Here is a 20246-nt window from a genome sequence, read left to right as displayed (position 1 = left end):
TTGTACTATATAGACATATCCAAAAGAAACAAGATGGCCTTCCTTTCTTTAAGTAGGTTCCATGGCCAGCATGGGCCTTGAACTCATGACCCTGTAGTCAAGAATCTCACGCTCTACGTAGACTGAGCTAGCCAGGCACCCCAGTAAATCCTCTTCCAAAAATAATTTAAAAGATAATGCAGGGGATCCCTGGGTGGCTTAGTGGTTTAGCGCTTGCCTTTGGCCCAGGGTGTGATCCTAGAGTCCTGGGATCGAGTTCTGCGTCGGGCTCCCAGCATGGAGCCTGCTTCTCCCTCTGCCTGTGTCTCTGCCTCTCTCTCTCTCTCTATGTCTGTCATGAATGAATGAATGAATGAATGAATAAATAAATAAATAAATAAATAAATAAATAAATAAATCTTTTAAAAAAAAGATAATAGATAATGCAGATCTTTCCTGTAGGGTGGTGTTTTAATGGGGTAGAATGGACAGTGAGGAGGAAACTGCACAGGTCATATAGTGAGGCTACTATAAGTCTTCTTTCAAGATGACTTTCTCTAGATCCTGCCTTTCTTTGTAGCTGCTAATTGTCATTCTCTCAAATACTTTCCTTTTGTTTTTCTCTCATTCTCCCCTACCTTGGTTCCCTTCCTTACCAGCCTATAGGATATGGAGCGGTATTCCACTCTGGGTCACACACCTAAGGCCTGATAACTGCCTGTGTCAGAAAGACTCTGGAGCCTTAATGAAGGCCAAGAGAAGGAGAACTACAGACACTTAAAGCTTAATTTTTAAAAATTCTTTTAAGAATTTTAAAGAAGTCATTAACCCAGAGGATGTTTTGTCCCAGATGTACTGTACTGCATGCCAGCATGAGAAAGGAAGCCATATCCACATAAGATTTACTTGGCATTTAGGCTGGGCCAAACTGAATTATAAGTATAGAGAACTCTTCCTGGAAACAGCACAAGGAAGTTCTTCTGATAGGGCTTTCCCTGCCTCCAGCTTCCTCTTCTTCAACTCTCCAGCTGCTGAAACTGTGGCCTAGTAATGGAAATTTGTATCAACCAGCTCTCCAGGGAGAGAATTCTAATAGCAAACTTCTGAATAATGAGAGTAACTATAGAGCAGACATTCGTTTACCTTTTTATGGACAAACAGATCTTCATATTGAAAAGTAGAGTAAGACTTATGAAAAGATTCAACAAAATGCAAGCAAGAAACCATAGCATATTAGATGCAGAGATAGGTCAGCATGCTTTTTAAAAGGATTTTCTCCAGGAAATGGAATTAAAAATGAGAAAAATACCTCTTTTGTACCTTTTAAGAATGGAATTTGTAAAAAGAGAAATGAGATACAGTAGGTAGAGCACACAGAAAAAGGGAGAAGGATGACATAGGAACTATTATAAGTCTCAGAATTACTAGTAAAATCAAAGTTTGCATTTAAAATTAGAAATTAGATTCAGCACTGTCAAAAAATCAAATCCAGGGACACCTGGGTGACTCAGTGGTTGAGTACCTGCCTTCGGCCCAGGGCGTGATTCTGGAAGTCCCGGGATGGAGTCCCACATGGGCTCCCTATGTGGAGCCGGCTTCTCTTGCTGCTTATGTCTTTGCCTCTCTCTCTGTGTGTCTTTCATGAATTAATAAATAAAGTCTTAAAAAAAAATCTGTTGATGCTTAAAAAGCTGTTCCAGAATACAGAGAGGCCAAATATATTCATTCAGTCTTTTGGAATTTAGAATATAAGGGAGTAGGGCTCCTGAATAACTGCCTTCTCCCTATCTGCTCTCCCTAAAACACTTTCTAGTAGTTGACAAACTCTGCTGAGAGCGTAAAGCTTCCAGTTAGCCTTTCCATTTGGAAGTAAACCCAGGCAACCACAGATCACCAGACATGTGATTATATACCTATAACTTGGGGGCACCTGGGTGTCTCAGTCAGTTGAGTGTCTGCCTTCTGCTTGGGACATGATCCCAGGGTCCTGGGATTGAGCCCTGTGTTGGGCTCCCTGCTTGGTGGGGAGTCTGCTTGTCCCTCTCCCATTCTCCTTGCTTGTGCTTCCCTCTGTTGGTCAAATAAATAAATAAATAAATAAATAAATAAATAAATAAGTAAATAAGTAAATAAATAAGTAAATAAATAAGTAAATAAATAAGTAAATAAGTAAGTAAATAAGTAAGTAAATAAGTAAGTAAATAAGTAAGTAAATAAATAAATAAGTAAGTAAATAAGTAAGTAAATAATCTAAAATATATAAATAAATACCTATAACTTAAAAGGAAAAGAAGATGATTTAAAAAAAAGAAAAAAAAAGACCAATTGAATAAGACCCAAAAGTAATTAAGATAGAGCAAAATTTAAGACATAAAACTCTCAGTATATCCAGACAAGATTTGGTGACCATAGAACAAGTGTTATGTTGTAAAAGATTAATATAAAGAAAAATAAGAGCTCTGGGAAATTATGATTGATAAAAATTAATAGAGGGGCGAGGAGGTAAAGTTAGGAAATTCTCTAAAAATGTAAAATTAAAAATTGAAGGAGATAGAAAATAGGAGTAAAAAGTTAGAAGACATAGAGAACCAATCCAAGAAGTTTCATATCCAACAAATAATAGTTGCAGAAAGAGCAGGGATATCAGAAAGAAGGAAATTTTAAAAAAAGAATAAACATTTTCAGTGATAAAGAATTAAAATTTTTAAATTAAATGACTGAACAAATATAAATGGGAAGGAAAAAGCCTTAAGCCTGCCTGTGCCTTTTTTGAACACTAAGGATAAAAGAATATCACAAAAAGCTTCCAGAAAGAGAAAAATAAGTCACTTACATAAGACAATAGGAACCAGATTTCTCTTGTTCCCAAGAGAGAACTCAACCTAACCAAAAGAACAAACAAAAAACAAAATATGTGAAGCAATGGTTTTCAAGACACTAGACATCAAACAATGAAAAATAGTTATTCCTTGAGAGATAGAAATAGACAAGGTCAGCTCTATGATTGCACTAGCTTACTACTTTAAGAAAATTTCCAAACCTATGACACAGGGAGGGTGTACCCAGTGTATTTCCTAAGTTGAGAAGATGCAGTGGAGAGTCAGGTGAGAGTAGGGCAACTAGAGTACTAAAAAGAAAAGTGCCCAGAGAGAGAACTCCAAAGATCTGCCAAGATTCCCCCACTCTCTACCCATCCCAAGTATTCAACAGAGTATCAATGCTGATTCATATGTCAGGTTAACTACCCAGGGCAGTTAAAGAAAATCTGATGAAAAGTAATCAAGAAGAATGCCTGATCCACGTTCAGGACTAGGAACTGTACCTGTTCCCACCAGTTGGACTGGAAAAACACACAGTTCAAAGGGCACTGAGTAGAGTCCTCAGAATGGTATTCAAAAGATGTACCAAAGTTTCTGTAAAGATAGCTTCCTTGAATGGGACAGCATCTTAATATGTATTGGTTCTAATATAATTGACAAAAATTTGATTTATTATTCTAATCACTGAGTTTTCACCAAGATAGTCATTTATGATAGTTCTGATCGTCTTAATGATATTGACTCTTTTATTTCAATGTTTTTGCCCTTATGTTGCAGTTGCAGGATGTGAGTTTGAGTCTATGGAATGTCTACAGCAAGATGGATCCTATGTCTCTGGAGAATTTGCTTTCAGAAGTAAGGAGCCAAATTGTATTTAACTTCTAAATATTAGAGCCACTTCAGTTATCCACTAACAGTATTTAACTTGAAAATGCAAGATATATTTTTGTTTGCACAGTTTCTTCCCTCATTGTTATCTCGAAGTACTTGGGGATACAAGGGGACCTGGAAAAGCGATATTGCCTCTTTTGCTCTGAGGAAATCTCACCTGAGGCGAGACCAAGGCTGCCTACCAGGGTTTACATTTCCACTTAAAGACATTCTTTCAGTTGGGGTGGACTTCAGAAAAACAACACAGAGGGTATCTTTTTGTACACTTTCCCTGAAACAAAAAGATGAAAAAGATGGGGTTTGGCTTAAAAGAATCAGGAATTAGAGCAGAGGTTGGCAAACATAGGCTTTGTGTGCTTCCATCCTGTTAGAACTATATTAGAGGTACTAGCAGTGTCATTGTAGCCTGAGAGCAACCGTGGACAATGCTTAAATGAATGGGTGTGTCTCTGTTCCAAGGAAACTTTATTTGCAAAAATATGTGGCCTGAAAAAAATATATATGTGGCCTGCCCACAAGCTATAACTTGCTGACTCCTGAATTAGAGGGTTGGGCATTAATGTCTGGACTTGGAAGAAAACATGAAGTTGGGTGGAGCAATTTGCAGTGAGGAGCAATAGATAAAGCTGAGGCTATAGGAACAGGTGCTGTGATTAGGCAGCTCATTGGTGTCTCTCAGTGGCCATGGCTAGACATGCGTGGAAAAATAACAGTGTGTAGCCTTTTAATTAAATTATTATATTAAAGGATGCTTGGGTGGCTCAGGAGTTGAGTAGGTCTGCCTTTGGCTCAGGGCGTGATCCTGGAATCCCGGGATCAAGTCCCACATCAGGCTCCCTGCATAGAGCCTGCTTCTTCCTCTGCCTATGTCTCTGCCTCTCTCTCTCTCTCTCTCTCTTTCTCGAATAAATAAAATCTTTAAAAAAAATTTAGTTCAAAAAAAAAATTTAGTTCTATTAAAACCTAACAAAAGTAACAAAAATAACAACTATAGCCCAGTCTCACTTGTCAGTGTTAATGCCTGTATTTTAAGTAAAATATTAGCAAGTAGAATCCAGTATCATGTTAGAATATTCTCTGATGAAGTACAGCTTTATAAGGGTGTACTATTTAATTTAGTATCAAGAAATCTATTAATGTAAATCACTATACCATTTTTTCTCCTTAGAACCATTTGTGATGACTCTATAGATGCATAAAAGGCATTTGATAAAATTGAATATCCATTCTGTCTAAACATTTTTTTAAAAGATTTTATTTATTTATTTATTTATTCAGGAGAGACAGAGAGAGAGACAGAGGCATAGGCAGAGGAAGAAGGAGACTCACTGTGGGGAGCCTGATGTGGGACTCCATCCCAGGACCCTAGGATCACAACCTGAGCCAAAGGCAGATGGTCAACCACTGAGCCACCCAGATGCCCCTCTGTTTAAACATTTCTAATTAAATAGGAATATAAAAGAATAATAAAACTGAACTTTTTGTACTTGGAAAAGACCTAATCATCATCATCATTAATCCATGGTTAACCTAATTATGGAAAAAAGTGAAAATGTAAAAATTTATAAGAATGCAAAAATATGGGATCCCTGGGTGGCGCAGCGGTTTGGCACCCGCCTTTGGCCCAGAGCACAATCCTGGAGACCTGGGATCGAATCCCACGTCGGGCTCCCGGTGCATGGAGCCTGCTTCTCCCTCTGCCTATGTGTCTGCCTCTCTCTCTCTCTCTCTCTGTGACTATCATAAATAAATAAAAATTTAAAAAAAAGAATGCAAAAATATGATAAAATTTAACCACAAAGAAAGAAGAAAAGTAGTTTAGGAGTTTCTAGAAGTGTCTGAGACCCATACCTCACTCGCATGCAGTGCTCTGAATGTGAGGATGCTATAGGTCACACATGGAGGCTAAACACAGAACTGTATTTTTTTTTTTAATAAATTTATTTTTTATTGGTGTTCAATTTACCAACATACAGAATAACACCCAGTGCTCATCCCGTCAAGTGCCCACCCCCAGTGCCCGTCACCCATTCACCCCCACCCCCCACCCTCCTCCCCTTCCACCACCCCTAGTTCGTTTCCCAGAGTTAGGAGTCTTTATGTTCTGTCTCCCTTTCTGATATTTCCCACACATTTCTTCTCCCTCCCCTTATATTCCCTTTCACTATTATTTATATTCCCCAAATGAATGAGAACATATACTGTTTGTCCTTCTCCAATTGACTTACTTCACTCAGCATAATACCCTCCAGTTCCATCCATGTTGAAGCAAATGGTGGGTATTTGTCATTTCTAATGGCTGAGGAATATTCCATTGTATACATAAACCACATCTTCTTTATCCATTCATCTTTCGATGGACACCGAGGCTCCTTCCACAGTTTGGCTATTGTGGCCATTGCTGCTATAAACATCGGGGTGCAGGTGTCCTGGCGTTTCATTGCATCTGTATCTTTGGGGTAAATCCCCAACAGTGCAATTGCTGGGTCGTAGGGCAGGTCTATTTTTAACTCTTTGAGGAACCTCCACACAGTTTTCCAGAGTGGCTGCACCAGTTCACATTCCCACCAACAGTGTAAGAGGGTTCCCTTTTCTCCGCATCCTCTCCAACATTTGTGGTTTCCTGCCTTGTTAATTTTCCCCATTCTCACTGATGTGAGGTGGTATCTCATTGTGGTTTTGATTTGTATTTCCCTGATGGCAAGTGATGCAGAGCATTTTCTCATGTGCATGTTGGCCATGTCGATGTCTTCCTCTGTGAGATTTCTCTTCATGTCTTTTGCCCATTTCATGATTGGATTGTTTGTTTCTTTGGTGTTGAGTTTAATAAGTTCTTTATAGATCTTGGAGACTAGCCCTTTATCTGATACGTCATTTGCAAATATCTTCTCCCATTCTGTAGGTTGTCTTTTAGTTTTGTTGACTGTATCCTTTGCTGTGCAAAAGCTTCTTATCTTGATGAAGTCCCAGTAGTTCATTTTTGCTTTTATTTCTTTTGCCTTCGTGGATGTATCTTGCAAGAAGTTACTGTGGCTGAGTTCAAAAAGGGTGTTGCCTGTGTTCTCCTCTAGGATTTTGATGGAATCTTGTCTCACATTTAGATCTTTCATCCATTTTGAGTTTATCTTTGTGTATGGTGAAAGAGAGTGGTGAGACTGAAGAAAGAGAAATTAAGGAGTCAATCCCATTTACAATTGCACCCAAAAGCATAAGATACCTAGGAATAAACCTAACCAAAGAGGTAAAGGATCTATACCCTAAAAACTATAGAATACTTCTGAAAGAAATTGAGGAAGACACAAAGAGATGGAAAAATATTCCATGCTCATGGATTGGCAGAATTAATATTGTGAAAATGTCAGTGTTACCCAGGGCAATTTACACGTTTAATGCAATCCCTATCAAAATACCATGGACTTTCTTCAGAGAGTTAGAACAAATTATTTTAAGATTTGTGTGGAATCAGAAAAGACCCCGAATAGCCAGGGGAATTTTAAAAAAGAAAACCATATCTGGGGGCATCACAATGCCAGATTTCAGGTTGTACTACAAAGCTGTGGTCATCAAGACAGTGTGGTACTGGCACAAAAACAGGCACATAGATCAATGGAACAGAAGAGAGAACCCAGAAGTGGACCCTCAACTTTATGGTCAACTAATATTTGATAAAGGAGGAAAGACTATACATTGGAAGAAAGACAGTCTCTTCAATAAATGGTGCTGGGAAAATTGGACATCCACATGCAGAAGAATGAAACTAGACCACTCTCTTTCACCATACAGAACTATATTTTTTAGAACATTGGAAGCATTTCTGGATTCAGCTGAAAGGGACCATTCAGAAAGACACTTTTAATTGCACCTGAACCAATAGTGACATCTTATAGCTGAAGAAGCAATGGTGGTAATCACCATGGGCTATAGGTCAGACCCTTCCTTGGTTTTTCTGACTTCCCATGAGCAAAGTCTGCTGAAGTTCAGACCCTACCCCCAAAATTCAATTTAATGATCAACAGATGTACAAATGCAGTAAGACCCAGACCCAGATCAGTTACACATCAAAATTACTTAGATTCCTACTTTAATAGCCTGATAAAAGAAAGGGTAAACTTTTCTAGAGGTATTATGTACTTCAGTTTCTCAGTAAAAACTTTTATAACAAAATGTCTAGTATATGATAAGAAAATTAAGATACGAAGCAAGAAAATTTCATTATCAACAAACAGTCCATTCAACAGTCAAGGGGCACCTTGCTGGCTTAGTTGGTAGAGCATGCAGCTCTTGATCTCAGTGTTGTGAGTTCAAGCCCCACACTGGGTGTAGAGATTACTCAAAAATGAAGTCTTGGAACACCTGGGTGGCTCAGTGGTTAAGCATCTGCCTTCACCTTGGGCGTGATCCTGGGCCTGGGGATTGAGTCTGACATCAGGCTCCCCACAGGGAGCCTGCTTCTCCTCTATCTGTGTCTCTGCCTCTCTCTCTGTATCTTTCGTGAATAAATAAATAAAATCTTTTAAAAAAAATGAAGTCTTAAAAAAGAAAAACAGTCAAGAGAAATACAAACATAGTGAAATTAACTAATGAAGAGTTTAAAATAACTAATAAAAATGCTAAAGAATTTCAGCAGAGGGGCACCTGGGTGGCTCAGTTGGTTAAGCATCTGACTTCTGCTCAGCTCATGAGCCCTCATCAGGCTTCCTGCTCAGCAGGGAGTCTGCTTCTCCCTCTCCCTTTGCCTGCTGGTCCCCCCTGCTTGTGTTCTCTCTGTGAAATAAATAAAATCTAAAAAAGATTTCAGCAGAGACCTGAAAACTATAAAAGGAAACAAATGGAAATGTTAGAAATGGAAAATACTGTGTCTAAAATACAAAGAATATATTAGATTGTCTTAACAGCAGGCTAGATACAAATGAAGAAAAGTTCTGTGAACTTGAAGATCAGAGGGTTTCTAAATTGAAGGGCCAGGAGAAAAAGATCAAGGGGAGTAAAACAACATCTGGTATCTGCCAAACAATGTCGGATGACCTGATATAATACAGTTGAAGTCCCAGTAGAAAGAAAATGCTGCAGGAAATCTGAATTGTAAGTCTAAGAACTTTCCAAGTTGATGAAATCAAATCAATCCACAAATCCATGAAGCTCATTGAATCTTACATGGGATACAAATTACTATAAACGTGTAAAAATGACCATAAACTTGTGCAGGGATCTCTTGTGGTAAATCTACAAATGTTCTTCACAAAATTTGAATCCAACAACCAAAAGTATTTAGAATGCAATTCTAGTCTTTATTTGTATCTCTAGAAAAATTATGGAAAAGGGAGCAATTCATATCTATATTGCTTTTTGCTTTTTAAAAATCTGCCTTATTTTCTTCTCCCTTCTCTCAGCTGTCTCACAGCCTCCAGACTTCTCTAAAACCATCTTTTCTAAAAATAAAAATAAAAAAAAATAATAAAACCATCTTTTCTGTCCACCAGCCATATACTTTTTCTGCTTTCTTCTATTTCTTCTTTGCCAAGACTTGTAATCCTAAACCAGAATTGACATCTAGGCTTTAATTCCCACTGGCCAATCACCTGCTGCTCTTTGATGGCCAGAGACCCTACAGTTCCATGCTTCCTGGTCAGATCCCACAGAGGGTGAGTGCAGACTCCTCTGAGATGTTTATTTTTTCTTTTATTGATTATTTTTTCCATGAGATATTCCTTATAGATGAACTGCATTAGTACTCACAGATACACAAAATTCCAAGGAGGTGCTACCTTTTCATCTACTAAAAGGCTAGAAATTTGTTAAAGGGGGAGACTAGAGTTGCCAGTAGCCAAAGAGTAAGAGTAAAGCCTTCAGTGAGCATTTGGTATCCCTATCCAGCAATTTCTTTTTTTTTTTTTTTAAGATTTTAAAAAAATTATTCATCAGAGACACAGAGAGAGGCAGAGACATAGAGGGAGAAGCAGGCTCCTCGCAGGGAGTCCGATGCGAGACTCGATCCCCAGACCCCCAGGATCATACTCTGAGCCAAAGGCAGATGCTCAACCACTGAGCCACCCAGGCGTCGTCCTATCCAGCAATTTCAACCTAGTAATTTATCTCAAGAAAATAATTAAAGATGCCAGTGAAGGATAAGGATGTTCAGTGAAGCATTATTTACAAAAACTGTTAATAAAAACTGAAGACAAAGTAAATGTTCAACAATAGGAATTTGATTAAGTAAATCTATTCAGTGGCCCATTATACTGTCATTTAAAATCATGTTTGGGGGCACCTGGGTGGCTTAGTTGGTTTAATGTCTGGCTTTGGCTCAAGTCATGGTCCTGGAGTCCCAGGATTAAGCCCCACATTGGGCTCCCTACTCAGTGGCAAGTCTGCTTCTCCCTCGGCCCTTCCCCCACTCATGCTTGCTCTCTCACTCTCTCTCAAATACATAAATAAAATCTTTAAAAATAAATAAAATCATGTTTTAGAATTGGATTTGATATAGAAGTTCAAAATGTGTGGCAAAAGTAAATGGTACTATTTCCATCTTTGTAAAATAATTTGTGTTTCTGTGTCTTAGAAACGCCAGGTAGTAGTCTTATCATATTATTTTATTTTCATTTTCTCATTTTTATTGTATTATATAATTCTTTAAAATACTTTTAAATATTGAAATTGAGGGGATCCCTGGGTGGCGCAGCGGTTTGGCGCCTGCCTTTGGCCCAGGGCGCGATCCTGGAGACCAGGGATCGAATCCCACATTGGGCTCCCGGTGCATGGAGCCTGCTTCTCCCTCTGCCTGTGTCTCTGCCTCTCTCTCTCTCTCTGTGACTATCATAAGTAAATAAAAATTTTAAAAAAAAATTTTAAAAAAAGAAATTGGGTATTTTTCCCCTTATTAGTCAGTATAGTGCCTTTGGGGGTTTTTGCTTGCTTGTTTGTTTGTTTATTTAATTGAGGGGGGCATGAATGGAGGTGGGGGGGCAGAGGGAGAGGGAGAGAATCTTGAACAGGCTTCACGCTAAGCGTGGAGCCTGACACAGAGCTCAAACTCACAACCCTGAAATCATGACCTGAGCCAAAATCAGTAGTCAGATGCTCAACCAACTGGGCCACCAAGGCCCCCCTGCTTTTTGTTTTGTTTGTTTGTTTTTAAAGATTTTATTTATTCATGAGAGACACACAGAAAGAGAGAGAGGCAGAGACACAGGCCGAGGGAGAAGCAGGCTCCATGCAGGGAGCCCGACGTGGGACTCCATCCCAGGTCTCCAGGATCACGCCCTGGGCCGAAGGCGGTGCTAAACCACTGAGCCACCCGGGCTAGCCTGCTTGTTGGTTTATTAAACAAATACATAGTCCTTGATCCCTGCTATTTCTTGGATATTGCTTATGCTAAAGTTGCAGAAATAGGTAGACCTGCCCCCAACTTATACTGTTTAATGGGCTATTAGACCAATAATAGCAGTACAGTTTAGTAACTGCAGTGGAACATAGAAGGCAAGGAAAATAACTCTTCCTGGAATTGCTCAAGATTGCTTTTCAAAGGAGTCATGTGTGGTGATCAGAGATTTTCCAGACAGAGGAGGAGGTGGTATGAGCATTGTAACTACAGAGAAGGAATATATGTGAAAGCCCCAGAAATACACAACGCCCCCAGAATCCTCTCCTTTTGAACATTGAGAGGAACTATTCAAATGTGGCTGCTTTCCCTTGCCTAGTCCTTAAGCCAGATCAACTTGCCAGTGATGCCATGAGTATGGACTTTGAGCCACCAGAGAGCAGGATGCCAGCCTAGGGCCAAGAGTTCAGTATCCTTCCATACCAGCCAAGAACCAAGGCACACTGGCATGGGTCTTGGGGTTTACAGACTTCTGCTGCTTATCTGACCTTGATATCTATCTGGGCCTGTCTTCCTGATTTGGCCTCAAAGGGTCTGAGCAGATAAACTTTCCCTTCATCATCAGATGCAACTGACCAGTTCCACCTACATACACAAGTATCTATTTCCACAAGTGCACCATTTGTTTAAGGGAAAAGTTAGAGAATAGTGTGTCTAGTGGAAAAAACACCGCTCTGAGTATCTCTTAACTAGATATAATTCTGCTTCTGCTGCTCTTTATTATTCCATCCTCAGGCAGGTCACTTTACTCTTCTGTGCCTTAGTCTCATTTATAAAGTGGGCATAGAGAAATACAAGGATGTTAGGATATTTTAAGACTCTGTGTGGGATCCCTGGGTGGCACAGTGGTTTGGCGCCTGCCTTTGGCCCAGGGCGCGATCCTGGAGACCCAGGATGGAGTCCCACGTCAGGCTCCCGGTGCATGGAGCCTGCTTCTCCCTCTGCCTGTGTCTCTGCCTCTCTCTCTCTCTCTCTCTCTCTCTGTGTGACTATCGTAAAAAAAAAAAAAAAAAGAGTTTTTTAAAAAAATAAAAAAAAATAAGACTGTGTGTGTGTGTGTATCTAAATGGAAATTTCATATATAATGCTAGTTATTTTATTTTTTTAATTTTATTTATTTATTCATGAGAGACAGAGGGCAGAGACAGAGGCAGAGACATACATAGAGGGAGAAGCAGGTTCCCTGCATGGAGCGCAATGTGGGACTCGATCCTAGGACCCCAGGAGACGACCTGAGCCAAAGACAGACACTCAGCCACTGAGCCACTCAGGTGCCCAACTAGTTATTTCTAGTATAAGAATTCATTGCATCTTTTATTTCACTCATAGCATGGACCTGAAAGCGGTATTTAATGATTCATTCTGCTTTATTCTGTAATTAGTACTGACACATCCAGCTCTCTCAGGGAATTTTTTTGGAACAGAATGCTCCATCTTTTTTTGTGTATTCCCCAAAACACACAGACTGTCTTGGACCCTGGATCAGGGTTACTGATTGGACCCGATAGCAGCAGGTCAGGGTCCCAAACTCAGAAGGTCTGGTTAACTGTGCCAAGGCACAGAGGTGGTATGGGAAGGCAGTCTGACCTAGGTAATTTTAGATTACCAGTTACAAGTATGCACATATTTGTGTGTGTGTGTATATATAACATATAAATACATCTATAAAAATAGAATATTTTCTAAAATGTTAAGTGATTTTTGTTCTATATTTTCTGAGTTTTCTGTAGTGAATATATATTACTTACATGTCTGTTTTTATTTTTTTAAGATTTTATTTATTTATGAGAGACACACAGAGAGAGACAGAGACATAGGCAGAGGGAGAAGCAGACTCCCTGCAGGGAGCCTGGTGCAGGACTCAATCCCAGGATCCTGGGATCACACCCTGAGCTGAAGGCAGATGCTCAACTGCTGAGCCACCCAGGCATCCCCGGAATATGGAATTACAGAATTGGAATACTATCATTTTACAATGCTGAATAAAGGATCTAATGAATTAAAGATCTAAGGATTGCATATCAATGACTGTTCACAAAATAATCAGACATATGTACTTTAAAAAAAAAAAAGATTTCATTTATTTATTTGAGAGAGAAAGTGAGCATGAGTGGGGTGAGGGGCAAAGGGAGAAGCAGATGCCTTGCTGAGCAGGGAGCCCAATGCAGGGCTCAATCTCAGGACTCTGAGATCATGACCTGAACCAAGGGCAGATTCTTAACCAATTGAGCCACCCAAGCACTCCTCTTTTTTTTTTTTTTTTTTTAAGACAAACTGTGACAAGATATTCCTGGATTATCTTATACATTTCCTGTCTCAGATCTGAATCCATCATTTCTCTAGTAAGTTCCGGTTTCTTTGAGTGAGGAATGGTATTTCAGCACAACAGTCTAGGTGCTAGAAATGCTCACTGGTATTGGTTTGGTCATTGTTTCTGGATCTCTTCAGTGGGTACAGTTAGGACATTATCTGTGTTTGTCTCTTCATATGTATGTATATACATACACATATAGCTGATTTTTTTTTAAGATTTTATTTATTCATGAGAGACACAGAGAGAGACAGAGAGGCAGAGACCCAGGCAGAAGGAGAAGCAGGCTCCATGTAGGGAGCCCAACTTGGGACTTGATCCCGGGTCTCCAGGATCAGGTCCTGCCTGGGCTGAAAGCGGCGCTAAACTGCGGAGCCACCTGGGCTGCCCCATATAGCTGATTTTTTTTATCCCACATTATATATAAAACCTATACAGAAAACAATATCAGAAAAACCTACATGATTACTGAAAATAACTTTAGAGATATGTATACACATACACATCTGTATCTAAATTATAGATCATCTGGGCAGTAAGCAGTGGAACCATTAATAAGAATGTTGTTTATACCAGATATTCCCAGCAGAAGTCCTTTTTTGTGCTTTATACCTAGGGCCAGACGTAGATTCAGTACATGGGTAACACAGAGCCCATAAGTCTGAGTACTTATCAACTGGAAGAGAATGGAGGAGAGCATAGATCCAGCCAGTCGGTTTTAGTGCAGCAAACAGAATGCCTGTGGGCAAGGCACTAGGCCAGTGCCCAGTATATAAACACACTGTGTGAGATGGACAGTGAAGATGACTTATATGAGTACAAATTATTAGCAACTTCAAGTAAGACAAAGATGTTATTTGAGTATCTTAGGCAACTCATAGCTGATGTGTTTTGGTTAACTGATGATGTTTTAGAGGAAAGCCAGAAGCACAAAGGAATGTATGGTGATTGCAAACAGGAGTGAATTCAGAGAGGAGGCTGAAAAGCAGCTGGGGTGGGGGACAGAGAGAGGTTGCACAAAGAGGAGAGTCAACTGGGAGACACAGAGTTCTGCAATTCTCCCACTGCCACTAGGGGAGAGTGTAAGGAAGCAGAGGGCTCTGGGCCACCCATGGCACCACTCAACTCCTAACTGAGGTTATGGTTTGTCCTTAAACAAAGCTTTATTGATGTGACCACCTTTTGTCACTGGATATACCATCTTTTAAGTACCTCATAAATAGGTACTATTTATCCCCCTCTCCAGCAAAGATTGCTAAAGTAAGGCACTGGGTGGCCATTACTGTCCTTTTTTAAAAACAACTTTATTAGAATATAATTTCTTTTTTTAAAGATTTTAATTATTTATTCATGAGAGACACAGAGAGAGAGGCAAAGACACAGGCAGAGGGAAAAGCAGGCTCCATGCAGGGAGCCTGACGTGGGACTCGATCTGGGTCTCCAGGATCACGCCCTGGGCTGAAGGCGGCGCTAAACCGCTGAGCCACCCAGGCTGCCCTAGACTGTAATTTCTTTTTTTTTTTTAATTTTTTTTTTTATTTATTTATGATAGTCACAGAGAGAGAGAGAGAGGCAGAGACACAGGCAGAGGGAGAAGCAGGCTCCATGCACCGGGAGCCTGACGTGGGATTCGATCCCGGGTCTCCAGGATCGCGCCCTGGGCCAAAGGCAGGCGCCAAACCGCTGCGCCACCCAGGGATCCCTAGACTGTAATTTCTATACTATAAAATTCACCAGTTTTAAGTGTACAATTTAGTAATTTTTAGTGACATTTATAGATTTATACAACCATCACCACAATCAGATTTTAGAACATTTTCATCAACCCCCAAAACTCCCTGTGTTAATTTGCAGTCAACCTCTATCTCTACCTGGCCTCATTTAAACCACTAATCTACTTTCTGTCTCTCTAGATTTGCCTTTTCTGGATATTTCATAGAAATAGAGCACACACCAGGTGGTCATTTATAGCTAGCCTCTTTCCCTTGGCATAATAATTTTGAGATTCATCTATGTGATAACACTTATCTGTAGTTTGCTATTAACTTTTAAAACATATATTTAAATGGTCTGGTATTTTGATATCTGATACAGTTTCGTGATTTTGATTTTCTAAAGTACTCCTTAATATGAACAAACACATTATTCTTTTCATTTTCTTCCTAGGATTTGGTGGCTTTTGAACATCAGTGGACTAGCTTCTTTGCTAATTTTGACACAGAAATTCCTTTCCTGCTGGAGCTTTCTGAATCTCAGGCGGGTGAGGTATGTAAGGAAAGGGTCAAAGAGAAAAAGTTGATTAACTTATTTATTGTTTCTGTTTTTGTTTTGTTAATTTTTTTCAGAATACAATACTACCAATCCTAATATGTTTTGGTTATTATTTCCTTAAGCTTGTTATATGCTGTAAAGAAGTTTTTAACCCTCATGCCAACCTGCTAACCTCTGTAAAGATTTTTTTCTGTGCCAGTTTCTGTATAAGAAAGATACTCATTTTATAGTGTGGTGGTACCTCTGGCAGCAAGGAATGCTATTAAGCACTAGTTAATAAACCTAGAAATAATTCTCCACATGTGAGTAGCATACCTTTCCTCAGTCGAACCTCTAGGTAAGCTTTCTTTCCAGGCAAACAATGTAAAGTTACTAGATTCAATGTAAGACTCACTCCATAAGTAAACTGAGGTATCTAGATCAAGAACCAAAGCTAGTCAACAGGAAGGATCAGAAGAGCAATCCTGAGCTTACACTTGAGCCTACGTTGGGCTTGCACTGCTAGTCCTCAGCTCTCCTGCACTGCACTGACCTTTGGATCTGGTGTTGATCTTTGTTGTTGTCATGCATTTCACTTTTACATATGTTATAAACCCCACCAATATGTTGCTATTACTTTTGTTTGAGCAGTCAGTTCTCTTTTTAATGTTGTTTAATCTTTTTAAACAAGATTTAAATAATTTAAAATTTAATTTAAAAAATTTTTTAAAAATCTTATGTATTTGACCTTGTAGTTATTGTGTTTGATGCTCTTCATTCCTTTGTTTAGATTCAGATTTCCATTTGGTATGATTTCCTTCTCCCTGGAGAGTGTCCATTAATATTTTTCATAGTGCAAATCTTCTGATGATGAATTCTTCCAGTTTTTATATGTCTGAAAAAATATCTTTATTTCACCTTCATTTTTGAAAGATATTTTTGCCACGTATAGAATTCTTGGTTGACAGTTTTTCCTATTAGTACCTGGAAGATGCTGTTTGACCGTCTTTCTTTTCCCTTGCATTGTTTGATGTTTTCCTATTTATTTATTTATTTATTTATTTATTTATTTATTTATTTATTTATATTTTTTTATGATAGTCACAGAGAGAGAGAGAGAGAGGCAGAGACACAGGCGGAGGGAGAAGCAGGCTCCATGCACCGGGAGCCCGATGTGGGATTCGATCCCGGGTCTCCAGGATCGTGCCCCGGGCCAAAGGCAGGCGCCAAACCGCTGCGCCACCCAGGGATCCCTCCTCTTTATTTTTTTTTAAGAGATGTTATTTATTTGTTTGAGACAAAGAGAGAGAGAGAATGAATAAGTGAGGGGAGGGGCACAGGGAGAAGCAGACTCCCCGCTGAGCAGGGAGCCCAATGCAAGGCTCAACCCCAGGACCCTGGGATCATGACCTGAGCTGAGCCAAAGGCAGATGCTTAACCATTAGACTGAGCCACCCAGATGCCCTGTCTCCTCTTTAATATTCATCTTTATTTTTATTCTTTATTCCTTTGTACATGTCTTTTTTTTTTTTCCTGTAGCAGATTTTAAGATTTTCTCTTTTATTACTGGTTTTGAGCAGTTTCTTCATGTCTTGTGCTTGGCTTTTGTTAAGCTTCTTGGATCTGTGGATTTATAGTTTTCATCAAGTTTGGAAAGCTTGGGATGCCTGGGTGGCTCAATGGTTGGGCGCCTGCCTTCAGCTCAGGTTGTGATCCCGGGATCTGCGAGGAGCCTGCTTCTCCCTCTGCCTGTGTCTCTGCCTCTCTCTCTCTCAGTCTGTCTCTCTCATGAATAAATAAATAAATCTTTAAAAAAAAAAAAAAAGTTTGGAAAGCTTTTGGCCATTATTTATTCAGACATTTTTTTCTGTCCACCTTTTTCTCAGAAACTCTTAATTACCTCTGCATTAGGCCACTTGAAGTAGTCCAGCATCTCACTGATGCCCTTTTCAGTTTTCCGGATTCTTTTCTTTCTCTCATTACTCTGGTTCCAAGAATGAAAGATCAAAAAGGTATATTCTATTCTGTAACATATCACTACTTTTTTCCTATAGCCCCCTCTCATTCCCTCCCTCTCTTCACCATTTTCCACTTACTGTACTACCAGTAGGTAACAATTCTCTTCATTTCTGATTTACTTTTTTTTCTTTTATACAAATGAACAAATACATGTGTATTTTCTCTTGTTTCTTTCATTGAAGGACAAGATACATGTAGTCATTTCCACTTAGCTTTTTTTCACTCAACAATAATACATCCTGGAACTTTCTCCAAGCCAGTTCATTGAGGTCTTCTTCATTCTTTGTTATGATTCATTCTACTCTATTGTGTGGATTTATCTTAATTTATTCAACCATTCTCTTATGTATGCTTATTTAGGTTTTCAGTATTCTACCATTGTAAACAATGCCACAGTAAATAACTTTGTGCTTATGTGTTTTCATATTGTTGGCGGTTTGTATACCTAGTAATGTGATTGTTGGGTCAAAAGGTAAGTGCATATCTAGTTGTGTTAGCTATTGCCAAATTTCTCAAAGGGTTGACCAGTTTCCATTCCCACCAGCTCTATATGAGAGTACCTTTTTCACCACAGCCTCACCAACAGGATGTATTGTCACACTTTTTAATTTTCATAGTCTCATAATTAAGAAATAGTATTTTTCTAATTAGAAGCAAGCTTAAACATTTTTTCATATTTGAAGGCCACTTTATATTTTTATTTTCATATTTTTCCCATTTTAGTTTAACTGAACTAGAGGAGTTTGTGATTGAATGAACCTCGTAAGTTATTAGGATTACTTGAGATAAGTGTCTATCACAATTTACATGGTGAACCTTCAGTAAAATATAACTATTTTATTTAACTTTTTAAAGGATTTTATTAATTTATTTATTTGACAAAGAGCACAAGCAGAGGGAGCAGCAGGCAGAGGGAGAGGGAAAAGCAAGCTCTCCACAGAGCAGGGAGCCCAATGTGGGACTCAGTCTCAGGACCCTGGGATCGTAACCCAATCCAAAGGTAGATGCCCAACCGACCAAGCCACCCAGGGTGCCCCAAAATTTAGCTGTTTTAATATATAAAGAGTTTTTGCAGATTAGTAAGATCTGTGAGCACCAAAACTCCAATTGATGATCATCCAGAGGACATAAGTAAACAGTTAACCAAAGGGAAATCCAGATGGCCATTGAGTATATCTGAAATACTCTATTTCATTAGAAATCAAAGGAATGTATAATAAAACAGCAGTGAGATACCATTTTTCATTTATCAACTTGGCAAGTATATTTCTAAATGAACATTTAATCGCCAGTGCTTATGAGGATACCCTGAGATAGACACACTTATATATTGTAAGTGGAAGTGTATATTGATAAAACTTTTTTTTTCAAAGATTTTATTTATTCATGAGAGACACAGAGAGAGAGGCAGAGACACAAGCAGAGGGAGAAACAGGCTCCATGCAGAGATCCGGATGTGGGACTTGATCCCGGGTCTCTAGGATCACACCCTGGGCTGGAGGCAGCGCTAAACCACTGAGCCACTGGGGCTCCCCTTGATAAAACTTTTTTGAAAAACAATTTGGCAACATAGTTCTGCCTTTTTACCCTATAATTTCATTTCCAGATCTGCTTTACGGAAATAATCAGAGCTGCAAATAAAATTTATGGAAGTATTATTTATGATGTGAGACAGCAATATAAATCTCCAAGAATAGAGGGCTATTTAACAGACTTTGGTACAACTATATACTACAGTTGTACTGTAGAAAAAAAATAGGAAGAAAATATACCAGAATGTTAGCAATTATTAGAGATAATAGGTGGTTTTTATTAAATTCTAAAATAAGCATATAGTACCTACATAATCAGGGTGAGGGGAGAACAATAGATGTTATTTAAGTGGATTAAAATTGCCTTTTGGAGTTTTTAATGCCTTTGGTATAGATGCTACATATTAATTTTTGGTTAGTATTTAGCCTAATACTATACACTCAAGCTAAGAAGTACTTCTGTGGTCTCCTGAGAAACTTCTTTTGGTATACTTCTAATTCCATGGATTTGTTCTCAATGCTGATTTTAAATTAGGAAGTTAGTATCATAAAAAAAAAAAAAAAAAAAAAATTTTGGGATCCCTGGGTGGCGCAGTGGTTTGGCGCCTGCCTTTGACCCAGGGCGCAATCCTGGAGACCCGGGATCGAATCCCACGTCGGGCTCCCGGTGTATGGAGCCTGCTTCTCCCTCCGCCTGTGTCTCTGCCTCTCTCTCTCTCCCTCTGTGACTATCATAAATAATAAAAAAATAAAAATAAAAAAAATAAATAAATAAATTAGTAAGTTAGAATTAATATATATTTCTTTATTAGAAATGTAGAGAAACACAATTTTAATAGAAGGAAAATTCTTACATGATTAGTAACTTTGGCCATAGATGATGATTGGTCTTCTTTTCTTTCAGTAATTAAAAATTCTAAAATTTAACAAGAATTTTTCCTTACCTTCCTTTTTCTTTTGCAGCCTCATCTTATTTCTTTTGCTGTTTTTTTTTTTTAATTTTTATTTGTTTATGATAGTCACAGAGAAAGAAAGAGAGGCAGAGACACAGGCAGAGGGAGAAGCAG

General features: G+C 38.9%; 1 protein-coding gene across 2 annotated transcripts in view; it reads left to right on the top strand.

The window, feature by feature from the left end:
- DNAAF9 (dynein axonemal assembly factor 9) overlaps positions 1-20246 on the top strand; it is a 143381-nt gene that overhangs the window by 34726 nt on the left and 88409 nt on the right. For both annotated transcript variants that reach the window (XM_072736258.1, XM_072736257.1), the window contains exons 7-8: positions 3576-3653; positions 15545-15643. In XM_072736258.1, coding sequence (XP_072592359.1) covers positions 3576-3653; positions 15545-15643 — 177 coding nt within the window. The remainder of the gene's footprint in view (positions 1-3575; positions 3654-15544; positions 15644-20246) is intronic.

The sequence above is a fragment of the Vulpes vulpes genome, chromosome 14 (assembly GCF_048418805.1).
Source record: "Vulpes vulpes isolate BD-2025 chromosome 14, VulVul3, whole genome shotgun sequence".
NCBI lineage: Eukaryota > Metazoa > Chordata > Mammalia > Carnivora > Canidae > Vulpes > Vulpes vulpes.
This window is presented reverse-complemented; position numbering and strand designations above follow the sequence as displayed.